This window comes from Vigna unguiculata, chromosome 7 (assembly GCF_004118075.2).
Source record: "Vigna unguiculata cultivar IT97K-499-35 chromosome 7, ASM411807v1, whole genome shotgun sequence".
Lineage (NCBI taxonomy): Eukaryota > Viridiplantae > Streptophyta > Magnoliopsida > Fabales > Fabaceae > Vigna > Vigna unguiculata.
Window position 1 is genome coordinate 21,778,727 of NC_040285.1, and position 13,308 is coordinate 21,792,034.

The 13,308-nt window shown below is 31.6% G+C and overlaps 1 protein-coding gene and 1 pseudogene across 1 annotated transcript; one reads left to right on the forward strand and one right to left on the reverse strand.

The window, feature by feature from the left end:
• The first annotated feature begins 2,167 nt into the window (after window positions 1-2,167).
• LOC114190814 (nuclear transcription factor Y subunit B-5-like) lies at window positions 2,168-2,886 on the forward strand. Its single transcript, XM_028079861.1, has one exon. It carries the CDS (start codon window positions 2,228-2,230, stop codon window positions 2,675-2,677), a length of 450 nt encoding a protein of 149 aa, XP_027935662.1. The 5' UTR covers window positions 2,168-2,227; the 3' UTR covers window positions 2,678-2,886.
• Window positions 2,887-9,196: 6,310 nt separating this feature from the next.
• Window positions 9,197-12,693, reverse strand: LOC114191293 (annotated as a pseudogene).
• Between the last annotated feature and the right edge of the window lie 615 nt (window positions 12,694-13,308).

The window sequence follows — 13,308 nt, forward strand, 5'->3', positions numbered from 1 at the left end:
TGGAGCACAAGATAACTATTATTACAGGATTTTACCCATTCTGTTTTGATCAAGCAGATGTATGGTATTTATACTTATACTTCGAAGTATCCGTTAACTACTTGTAGCGCCATATTCTTAGTCTGTTTTAGAGAAAAAAGTGTCTCCTAAAACATTAAATATCATAATAAATAAAGTCTTTCATAAAGTGGAATTGATAAAATTAAATATTTCTTACCAATCTAAAGATTGATGGTTAGACGTATATATATTAGTTTTGAGTGCACTTTCATATAAGTATTTTATAAAGATGATATAAAATAAGAAAAACTAAAATAACATTTATCATAAATTAAGTTAACTCATATAGTATAAGGAAATAAATTATCGGATAAAAGTTTGTCTTAACAAGTAAAAGTCGACACTCATTAACTGGTAGTAAAAGTCGACAATAATGAAATACTAATACATTTTACTTAAAAGAAAAAAATAATTTTAAATTCTAGAGCTTATTTTTTAAATAATTAACCTTTTTTTATTATAAGAAAATTGTGTATTACTGAAAAACATAAAATAATAAAAATAATGTCATTTATTTAAGTTTATAAGTGGTAAAAATTTCTTTGATAAAAATGGTCGTCGATAAATTTTATCGATAGATTACAAAATTCATCAATAATTACCGACGACTCAAATTTGTCAACGGATTCTTCTTCCTCCTTTTTCTTTTTTTTTTCTTTTTCATCCTCATTTTCTTCTTTCTCCTCCTCGTCATGTCTCCACCGATGTTGCCTCCGTTGTGTTCGCTATGTCGCCTTCTAGTCTCCTATCTTCCCTTAATGTATAAAAATATCTCATCAAACTTTGCAGAAAAATTCTCGCTCATTTTATCGTGACAAGAAAAATATGTTGGTAATAGAAATTATAAATTACTGACAAAATTGATCATTTGATACATTATTAACAAAAGTTTTTGAGGAAATTGACTGTAAAATACATTAGGAATGAAAATATTATTGGCAATATAATTTTTAATTTATTGACAGATATTAATAATGAATTTTACTGATAGATTTATTTTGTCTAGAATCTTTTGACAAAATTCATAAGGAAAATTTGTTGATAATTACAAAAGTTATTATAGTATGAATAACCGACTTTAATAGCATTACAAGTTGACTTATTCTAATATTTGGAAGTTAATTTTATATTTTCTTGTAATAGTGTGTTCAAGTTTGTAGAAATTTTCTTATCAAACTTTCCCAAATATTTTTAAAATTATACATAAATTAGTTTAAAAACTTACAAATAGTCCTAGTTTATTCTTTTCCAAGTAGTTAGTAAAAAATTATCTAAACATATCAAATTTATTGTTTCCTTATTAAATAAGCAATGATAATTATGGAGTGGATTGACCTGGACCTAGGCACATTGTGCAGACTAAACTCATTATAGTTAAAAAGAAAAAAAGTGATTCTTATATAAACCTAATAAGCAACAGGTACCCAACATGTTATTAGTTTAACTAGAAATAGATTTGATTTCTTCAAGGTCTTTTAAATTTTATGATAGGTGAGCGAGTAGTTAAATTTTTGAGTGAAGACTAATATACATAAAAGTTGTAGATATATGTGTACTGTGCAGAAGAAAAAAATAGTAAGTAATCCAAGAGAGTTGATTTTAAAATAATTAATTTTCTAGGTCTTAGTTTGGTAACAGATATACGTGTAATCGTGTCCAACAATACACAGCAACGTGCAGTGATATTGTCCACAAGTTCAAATAAATTAATTTACAGCATTATTTACTGTACTTGGTTCCAAATTATGGACAGCATTAGTAGAAGAAATTAGTTATATATAATAAGATATAAAAGGAAAGGGATGATGGCATTGAGTGAATTGATACTAAGATACAATAAGATATAAAAGGAAACGAAGGGGACCACTCTCTATAATTGCTACGAGTTTTGAGTCATTTTCTTCAAGGATCTCGGGAAGTTGAATTGCCCCACGAACACTTACAAATCCATAGGGTTAAACCATAAACCTAACTTATAAATAAAACTCATTCATCAGCTGCCACATGTCATACCCACATGGTGCGCATACACATAGACATGCACGTTTTTGAATATAATCATGACATGGATCTGCAACAATACATAGCTTGGTAGCTACATTATATATTGGGTACTGACCACAAGTGAGAGCAACGTGTCTGTGTTTGAGAGGACTAAAGTACACAGATGGGTGACAACATCAACATTGGCAAAGTCTTAGACAGAGAAGGCTTTAAGTATAACTTCACATCTTCAGCTTCAACTGCAAGTGATAGCTGTGCACAAGATGGGGTGATGAAGGAGCAGGATCGGTTGCTTCCAATAGCTAATGTTGGGAGAATCATGAAACAAACTCTTCCCCCGAATGCCAAGATCTCAAAAGAAGCAAAAGAAACCATGCAGGAATGTGTTTCTGAGTTCATCAGCTTTGTCACTGGGGAAGCTTCCGACAAGTGTCACAAGGAGAAGCGCAAAACGGTGAATGGTGATGATATTTGCTGGGCCTTGGCTACCCTAGGGTTTGATGACTACGCTGACCCTCTTAAAAGGTACTTGCATAAGTATAGGGAGTTGGAGGGGGAGAGAGCAAACCAAAATAAGAGTAACACTTACGAAAACAACATTGCAAACATATAATTAATTCATGTCTCTTCGGCCTTCAAATTTCTGGGTTTCACACTACATCACCAACAACTAGTTGCTTCAGAATCCTGTGAGTTATAACTCATCTTTGTATTTGTATGTCCAGTAATAAGCTTTAATCATTTCCAGAATTCACGAACAATACGCATCTTTACTTGTAAATGTGAATTTGAAGTTCTTAATCTGAGCATTGCTGGCTATGACTTTCTTGTGTGTCCTTGCTTCTTCACTCCATCTTAACTTGCAAATTGGGAATTTGAATATCTTCATTTGAACAATTGATGATGCCCTGCAGTGCTTAAGTTAATCTCTGTAAGAGAATGAAAAGAAAAGTTTGCAAGAACTCACCAGAGAGCCAAAAGGATATAAGTAATCATAGTATACATGCAGCTAACAGATAAATAATCTCTTCCTATGATTTTGATCTCATTAATCAGTATGCAATTGCCAGCTAATCCAGATTCAAGTAAGGATTTCTCCATTTTAGAAAAATGACTTATTTTTACCCTAACGAAGAGATATGATGGATGCATTCGACGAAAGTATTTCTTCTGCATATGAATATCAGATACAACTGCTATTGATGTTATTAAAGGTTTTCGTTTTGTGCTTTCATTTTTGCTTTTTTTGTTTTTGGATTTATAACCCTCAACGTTTACAACCTAGTTTTCTGATGTTCCAGTCATTTTTCTTTTCTCCAATTTGTTCCTCTTTTAAATATTCAGCTTTAATCATTTCTATTTAGAAGCAATTTTGAGCATCATCTTATGAATAGACTTGGTTAATAGCTGGAAAATATAAATTTAAAATTTTATATATTGAGTAAAAATAGAAATTTAAGTAATATATAAAAAAGAAAACAAGACTCAAACATTTTGCATTTAAAGTGGTGTCATAATTTTTTTTTTATATGGATAAAATCTCAACATCTTAATGATCATTATTTAGTGTTTAGCTCGAATTTCTTCGTAGTCCATGTTGAATTAATAATAATATATAGCAAAATTATTTAAAGAAATCATATGTTAATTCACTTCTTATTGCCGAAGAACTCTAGTTTATTTTATTTTATTTTAAATTGTGATTTGTATGTCAGAAAAATATTAGTTGAGATTGTTTATGGGATAAATTAGAAATATTCACCACCATTAAGATATAAATTGTTCGTGAAGAAGATTTTTGACATCATCTTTGACACAAAGTCTTAAGACTTAATTTTTATGAATATTTTTTATCATTTGTCATTTGACTTTCTCATTTCTATTTGATATCGAAGGAAAAAACTAAACTTAAAAGAGAAATATGAATTTAAAATACTTTTATTTTAAAAGCAATTGAAAGTTTTTTTTTTAGAAAATACAAAATCTTATTATAATTCAATAAAAATATGCTAATGCTAAAAAATATCTTAAATTTGTTACTAATTGTTTTAGTGACAAACTATTTTGTTAATAAAATTTTGTCGATAATTTTTTCTTGTAATGTCTTTCATTACTTCTTTCTGCTCATTTCATAGAGTTATGCAGTGATTCAGTGTACTAAGCAATTTTCACGGTTAATTTGAATCCTCGTAACATATTTTGTATCTCTTTTGGAACAATATGGATTGAATAAATGTTGTAGTACATAGAGACACTGGTCCCAATAAGAGAAGTTAGGGATTTGGTTAGTTAAGCATGCCCAATCTTTGAACTGTGTCAGAATAAAGATTTCCATCACATTAACCCTTTTCATTCCTAAAATTTTCCTTATTTCTTTTGTTCCATATAGTTAATATTATCTCTCAGTAAGGTGGGATAAATATGAAGAAGGTGATAATTTTGATGGAAGTGCAATTGAGGACCAATTATAACAAGTATTATTTGTTTCTTAAAAAAAGCTATAACAAGTATATGGAAGCCAGTTAAAGGTGTTCTCGATGGACGAGATTCACCTTGAAATCTCCATAAAAACAAAGCGTCACTACTTTTTATATTATTTTAAATTATGGATTAATTAAGTCATAAAATGAATTCAATAGTTTAAAAGTTTTTTTACACTTTGAATTCATCAAATTGTCATGTATGCACATATATTCAAATTTATAATGATTACTTCAAATTTTATTTATTAAGACAGATTCTTTTAGTTTAAGTTAATAATATAATAACCATGCATGAAAATTAAATTATATAAAAATTACAAGTAAGAAAAGTTTTACATAAAAATAATATATTGAATAATAAGGATTTACTTAACATGCTTAACAAGATTTTTCATTCCTATTTAATTATAAGTTTACATATTATAATAAATTTATTGACTTTGTATTAATTATCTTAACAATTATTCAACAACAAATTTTTAATTAACAGTGTAAAGCTAACTTATAAGTTTAGCCATCAATTTCAAAATGAGATTTCTATTTAAGAAAGTACTTAGTGAAGCCTTAGATTATCTGTTTATTGTTTTCTATTGTTCTTGACTGGTTATAATATTGTTCTAGCATTTAGTGTATTTTTTCTTCTTTTTTTCTCATTGTTGTTGTTACTCTTGTTTAAAAGATTAGTCTAATACAAATATTTCTTTTTAGTTATCTAGATTTGTATTCATTATTATTCTCCTTTAATATCATTAAAAATAATTTAAATGCTTTAACAATGATAGCCATAACACTGTACCTACAACATTTTTCTTACTTAGATATGCAATTAAATTAAAATGAAAACAAGAGCAAAGACTTTTGCTTGTTTTTATTCCTTGACTTTTGTCGGAATCTTCATGAGTTACTCATGTTGTCCAGCAGGATCTGTTCATAGAAAACGCAGTTAAAATTCAAAAACCCTAGCAAAATCCAGGGACCACATTTTCTGTCTCTACCTCCCATACCACACATGTTCTGTCGTATTGGATTTGAACTCCACCGATTGCTGGGTCTCGATGAACTTGACGTTTAATTTATTTGGTAGAATTTGGATCATTATCTTCTAACAATTGAAGATCATTTTTTTTTTGTGTCTACATTCATTTTCTTCGTAAACAGAGAAACCAAACAAATTTTGTGTCTTATATTGCTTCTTATAGTTGGCATGTGTTGAAAATGAACGAGAGGAGTAAAGCCAAAGATATTATATACCTCATATCTTAATTTAATTAACCACCGTTGTGGGGAAGAAGTTCTCAAAAGTTGAAGTATATATAAAACAAGTTAATCATTTTCTTTATAATAAACATAACTTAAACTGTTGTTGCAATTCATTCATCTAAAACCGCATGGAAATATCAGTAATTGAAAAAAAATATGAAGCTACAAGATATAATTCTCTCACAATATTAAAAAAAAAAAATGTATCAGGCCATATACAAGTAATATAATGACACTGTAAACAATTTCGAAAACAGTGTCGGCTTAACCGACTCCACTGTTAATTAAAATTAAATAAAAAATGTAAAATTATCTTTCAATTATATTAAATATAGAGCTGTCAAAATGGATTGGAACTTGTGAGTCAACTGACTCACCACAGGTTCGGGTCAGGTTGGGTTAAATTTTTTTTACAAATTTTAATACGGGTTGATTTTTGACCCGGTTCATTTAGAACCCGGCTCATTCGGGTCGAACTCATGGTGAGCCAGGTTCACTCACAAACCCGCAGATTGTTTTTTTATCCAACACAAAAATAATTTGTATTTTTTTTATTTTGGTGTGTATTTGGATTGTATTAAAGTTTATTTAGATTTTAATTAGAATCACAATTTAGTTTTGACCGAAAAAAATAAAAAAATAATATTTTTTTTAATTAAGTGAACTCGTGAGGCAACGCGTTTAACCTGCCAACCCGTGGTGGATCGGGCCAAGTTCGAATTTTTTTGGCTCGCTAAAAAGTGAGCCGGATTGGGTTGGCTCACTAAATCATCAACCCGTGATGGGTCGAGCCGGGTCGGGCCGAGTTACCCATTTTGACAGCTCTAATTAAATATATATATTTGTGTTGGTACCGACTTATGACACCTAATTAAAATAAATATTAAAAATAAATAAGATTAATATTAACTTAATAGATACTAACTTTATTTATTTTTATTGTTTATATATATTTAAATTATTATTAGTGTTGGTTAAATAAACATTTAAATAAAAAACTAACACCATAACAAAATTACTAATTTACGAGAAAAATTAAAAAGGAATATTTTTCATTAGTTTTTCGTTTTTTAACATGACAAAAAAATGGTCTCAAATTTTGTCCAAAATGGTCTCCTTTTTTGTTAAAACGTCTCAAGTTTCCTTTCTGTTAAGTTTGGATTGATGCCGTTAAATGGGGTGTCACGTGTCAATTACTCGATTTTTTTATTTTTTATTTTTGAATTTTTTATTTTTTATTTTTTATTTTTGAATTTTTAAAAAAATAAAAAATTTGCCATGTGTCAAGTTGTCGTCATGCCACGTGACAGTGACAGAGTGATGTGGCAATGATAATGCCAAGTGTAGAAATCTGAGTTCATCTTCCACTTTATCTCCAGGAATACTAACATCATAAAGTTCATCTTCACTCAAAACTTCCCCTTCAGAGCCATTCCAACTACTGAGATCAAAGTCATCATCACCTTAACTCCCTGCTTCATCCGCCCCCTCCACAACAACCTCTACCTCACCCTCACTCCCACCCTTCACAACAACTTCATCCTCACCCTCCTCCTCCACAGCAACCTCATGAACACTGTCCAACATGTTTGAACTTCATCAACACCCTCCCCCTCACAATATCCTCACATTCATCTTCACCCCTAACCTCATTCATACAATCACCTTTATTTCCATCAACCTTAGGACCATAAAATTCCAACATATGTATTATTTGAGGTTCGGACACCAAGTGACAACATACAAGTGCACTTGACCATTCAGTGTGGCAATGTTGACCATTCAGTGTGGCAATGTTGACCATATGACATGAACCTTTGCCATTAATCAACAACTCCAACCTTCCTTCCAACATAGAATTTCCACCTATTGAATACCACATCTCATTCACATTCACATAACTCATCTCCTTCAAAATTGACATTATCTCAAAGTAGCTCCATCTGTCTGGGTCACATGATAAAGTACTGCTCTCTTCCATGTATTTCACTGACCTATAATTCAAAAACTTACCCCATGGTGGAACACCACTTCAAAAACTGGTTCATATTCATCTCAACTGATATCTCTCTCTCTCTCTATATCCCTGTGAAATATGAAAATGCCCAAAGAATAAATTAGAGTTTATATTCCATACCACCAACACACCAACAAACCAATTTAAAATGGGGGACTAGAACCTCAATACTGCCACTGCACACATAATGGTAGACTACCATTGTCAACCAATTCAATAAACTAATACTCACTCAACCACATTACATAAAGAATTTACAAAAAGCACAACATTAAAACTCGAAACACATAAAATACACTAACCCTAAACCAAAAAATCATTAGAACGCCAAAACAGATCAACCCCTAAAATCACCACACAAATAATATATATTCAACACATATGCACATTTGATCAACAATCCAACCCACGTTGCTGTCAATGAAAATTTCAGACTTTACTTGCACTTCCGAATCGCACTGAAACCCCAAATCGTTTTCTCTTTGTCTTATTTTTGTCATCTTCTGTCAATTATAGAAAGCCCATTCTCGAATTGGATATTACATTTCATTATTTTTCTTATTTTCTTTATGTTATCAGGCCAAATTTCCACGTCACAAATAACTTAACTTCCACGTGTGTCAAAATTGCATCATAAACTATGCTTAATCTATCAATGTTAACGATTAAAACAACGTAAATAAAAAATGACTTGATTGATGAAAGTATTTGGATACCAAATTGCACTTTTTAAAAGTAAGGATGAATTTGACACATTACTTTTAAAGTGAGAACTATTCGAGTAATTAAGTCAAAATAATATGTAATTTAAAAGAAGAAGAAAAATAACTATGAATAAAATATTTAAACATTTAATTAATAATTCTTTGTTAAATGAAAGTGGAGAAACTTTGTTAAAGTATATACTTGACTCAAAATCTTTAAACAAGAATAAAAAAAATTAAATGAAAAAATCGAGTAAACCGGCCTTTCTAATTTCTTTGTTATTTGTTGAAAAATTATAATGTTGTACCCTAACCATTCACTTGGGCGGTTTATCCAAATAGATATATCAATTAAGATTTGTGTTCATACTTAGAAAAGACAAACCTTTCAATTTATAAAGTTTTTATTTAGTTAACTATTTATTATTTAAAAAAATAAGAAAGAAATTGATTAGATTTAAAAACAAATAAAACCTTATCTTCTGATGTTTTGATGGAGAATAAGAGAATATTAATACAATGGAAGAATGATTAAGAGGATTTAATAACATTTTCTGAAATTTATTTATACCATCCATAAACATTTAGAAAGAGAGAAATCAGAAGAAGACAGAGTTCACAACATTGAAATCTAGATCTTCATCTGGTTCCTTTCTGGGTGATCATTGTCAAAGTTCATAAGTCATGCCCACTTTAACCATACGCTTATGAGGAATATCAAACACTTTATCACTTTGCCTCAAGTTCTTTTTCAAGAAATTGTAAGCATAGTTTATCAGAATCTTTTTCCTTATGCTAGCTCATTTGCTTGCAACCACCTCACTCTCACCAATCAAATGAATCACACCTCCTCGCACTGCTCTTTCAATAGCTTCTACCTCTTTTCCAACACCCTTAAACTTACCACTATTCACTATTTCTTCACTTTTATCTTCAAGCACAACTCTTCAGCCTCTTAACCAACAAATGCTCAAAAGCCTCTTCCTCGTTCTGCACATCAGTGTATCCGTATCTGGACACACATCGAAACACACTCAGTTCTTCATGTTCGACTTGCCGAAACAGAAACTGCTCTTCAACAGAAACTTTGCTAATAGGCAATGATTTGATCGACACAAACACAACCACAGAGTGCATTGCAGGAATGTTTGTCACATAATGCTCGAAAATGGGTGGAATGCCTTGAACAAGTTCAGAATAGAATATAGCAAGTACATGCATTCGAGCTAAGTTTTTTCCAGTAGTAATCCCCTTAAGCTTCTCTAGAGAAATCTTATGATCCAATTCATAATAGTACTTTCTTCTGTACACGCCATGCCAAATGCACATGATGCTCATTAGCACCACTGCAAATGCAAGAGGAAGATACCCTCCTTCTCTGAATTTATATAGCACCGAGCTTAAATAGATAAGCTCAACATAACCAATAATAAGCACGTAACTAATAACCAAAAGTATACGATTCTTCCATATCATGATCATGGTTAACACCACCAAAGTATATGTAAGTGTCATTACGAACACCACAGCTATCCCTGCAACAACAAATTTAGTGAGATGATTTCTAAGACTAAAATTTAAGACTTTTAGAGTGACTTACCATAAAATTTAAGAAATGAGGGTTGTCCAGTGTAGGCAAGTATGAGAGCAGGGTATGTCACAGAGCACATGCTTATTTGTATGGAGCGGACTGTGAAATGTCCAACATCAGCAAATAGTGCTTTAGTTCTTGCCAAAAAAGAAAAGAAAAATTCCTTATGGCAAATAAAAGATTAAGAATGACAAGGTGTTACACATGCAAAAAACAAAATGTACCTATTACGGACAACATAACACCACCAAGAGAAATCCAAGCATCTTTCTTGTTTCTTCTAAACTAATCTACGATGTATTTCTTCTAAATCCAAGAGAGGATTTAGAGAAGCTGCTGTAAGCATAAACGCAGAATATGATCCTAATATTGATTCTAATAATCAATCATAAACTCATAAACAATATCTCATACCCATATTGATAATCATGTTGTAAAAAGTAAACGGAAGCGTACCTGAATTGGCCATAATGATAATATTATAGTAGAGTACTAACGATACAATGATCTTCCTCCTGTAGAGCACATTTATTTCCCTTTGGTTTTCTTTCTCGATGGGGATAGGGAGAAAGAAACAGGAAGAGTATGTTATGACTCTGTGTGTGCTCTCAGAAGGGGACCACGACCATTTATAAACTGAATTACTTAAGTTTTAATATTTCTAATTTGGCCCCTCATCATATTAGAAATTACTAACTGGTCTCTACACAATATTTATTTTCATGACATATGCCTTTAGCCAAATCTTTAATTTAGTCAGATCACTTTATTATTTGGCTTTATAAATAATGACCCTAACACATTTAATTATGTATCATATATATGCATGACCCAAAATTACTAACAATCTCCCACTGGTCACAAATATATATGTCCTTACAACCTTATAAATGTGTTAGACTTTATGAGCTCAAAATTGCCATTATATTACTCGAGCATACTCCAAAAGTCCCGTCTATTGATTATATCAGTATGTAGAACCAAACCAGTTTTTCATTGCATCAATCGCAACTAAAACCAACAATGATCACTAATCCTGACACAACCAAATGACATGGATTCATCATGAAATGTGTAGCATGAAAAATTATGTGAAGGTGATCTGTATATACACATCTATTTTCAACTGGTCCAAACTTTAACTTAATGAGATCAATATAAAAACTTAATGTACAAAGTGTAAAATTAAAACCACATATATAAATAACCAAATATGTTTGAAAGTTTAATGTATGCATATAAGAAATTAAACATAGAACATAAAACATATAAAAATGACTATCTCCTAGTAAACCTCAGATTTCTCAAATTGTAAAACACCCATGTGAGCAACATGCTCATGAAAGACCTTGGGTGGAAGTCCTTTAGTTAGAGGATCTGCAATCATGGAGGTTGTCCCTAAATGTTCTCTTTAAATATCTCATGACCCTCTTTGCTGCTTTCCAATGGTCCATTCCTGGGTTGCTTAAGTATCTGCCTAGAACCCCAACTATGTATGCTATGTCTAGACGCGTACATACTTGGGCATACATCAAACTCCCTACAGCTGACGCATAAGGAATCTTCTTCATTTCCTCAATTTCCAAATTTTCCTTTGAGCACTGATTGAGACTGAACTTGTCTCCCTTAGCAACTGGAGTATCCCCGGATTTACATTCATGCATGCTAGACCTTTTAAGAACTTTATCGATATAGCTCCTTTGTGATAATCCTAGAATACCCTGAGATCGATCTCGGTGTATCTGAATTCCTAATACAAAGGAGGCGTCACCAAGATCTTTCATTTCAAAATTCTTTGACAGAAATTTCTTAGTTTCGTGCAATATGCCTATATCATTAGTGGCAAGCAGAATGTCATCAACATACAAGATCAGGAAAATAAACTTGCTCCCCTTAAACTTGTGATACACAATCATCAACAAGATTCATCTCGAAGCCAAATGAGAGAATTACTTTATGAAATTTATGATACCATTGACGGGATGCTTGTTTTAGTCCATAAATGGATTTAGTCAATTTGCAAACCATATTCTTTGGATCTCCCGACACAAAATTTTCTGGTTGCACCATATAGATCGTCTCGTCAATGTCACCATTGAGAAACGCCGTTTTGACATCCATTTAATGAAACTCCAAATCATAATGTGCAACAAGAGCCATAATTGTCCTAAAAGAGTCTTTTGATGAAACTGGAGAAAAAGTCTCTTTAAAGTCAATCCATTCTTTTTGAGTAAATTCCTTAGCTACAAGACGAGCCTTATACCTCTCCACATTACCGTTAGAATCCCGTTTGGTCTTAAATAACCATTTACAACCAATGGGTTTCACACCTTATGGTAATGGGACAAGTTCCCAAACCTTATTGTCTTGCATGGATTTATACTCTTCCCTCATTGCTTCAATCCATTTTTCTGAATTAGGATCCTTTATGGCTTGACGGACGGCGATTGGATCATCTTCCATCACACCATTGTTAGGATCTTCATTTTCTTGGAGAAATACAACATAATCATCTGAAATGACACTTCTCCTTTCTCTCATGGATCTCCGCAAAGGTGCTGGCTCATGAAGCATAGGTTGTTGAGGATCTTGAGTTTGTTCTTCACGAACAACCAAATCATCTTGAGTATGGGGTTCATCAACAATGTTTTATGGAGGTTCCGAACTTACTTCATCAAAAGTAATTGTTTGAATCGGTTCTGGAATTATTACCGATTCTTCCTCCAAAACAAATTTCCTAATCTGATTCTTTCCCCCAAACTCAATATCCTCAAAAAATGTAGCAGTCCCTGTCTCAAAAATTGTCTTTAATATGGGATCATAAAATTTATATCCCCTGGATCTCTCAGAATAACCAATAAAGTAAATACTTACTGTTCGGGAGTCCAATTTCTTTTCATTTGGCTTATAAGACCTTGCCTCAGCTGGACAACCCCACACATGGAAATGCTTTAGACTAGGTTTTTGCCCAATTCAAAGCTCATAAGGTGTTTTGGTAGCTGCTTTAGTTGGTACTCTGTTCAGAATATAAGCTGTCGTCTTTAGTGCCTCTCCCCAGAGTGACTCTGATACCACATGTAAGCATAAACGCAAAATATGATCCTAATATTGATTATAATAATTAATCATAAACTCGTAAACAATATCTCATACCCATACTGATAATCATGTTGTAAATGTTGTAAATAG

What these genes read in the sequence shown, in the direction of transcription:
- LOC114190814 (XM_028079861.1), top strand. Translation starts at nt 2,228, where the DNA reads ATGGGTGACAACATCAACATTGGCAAAGTCTTAGACAGAGAAGGCTTT.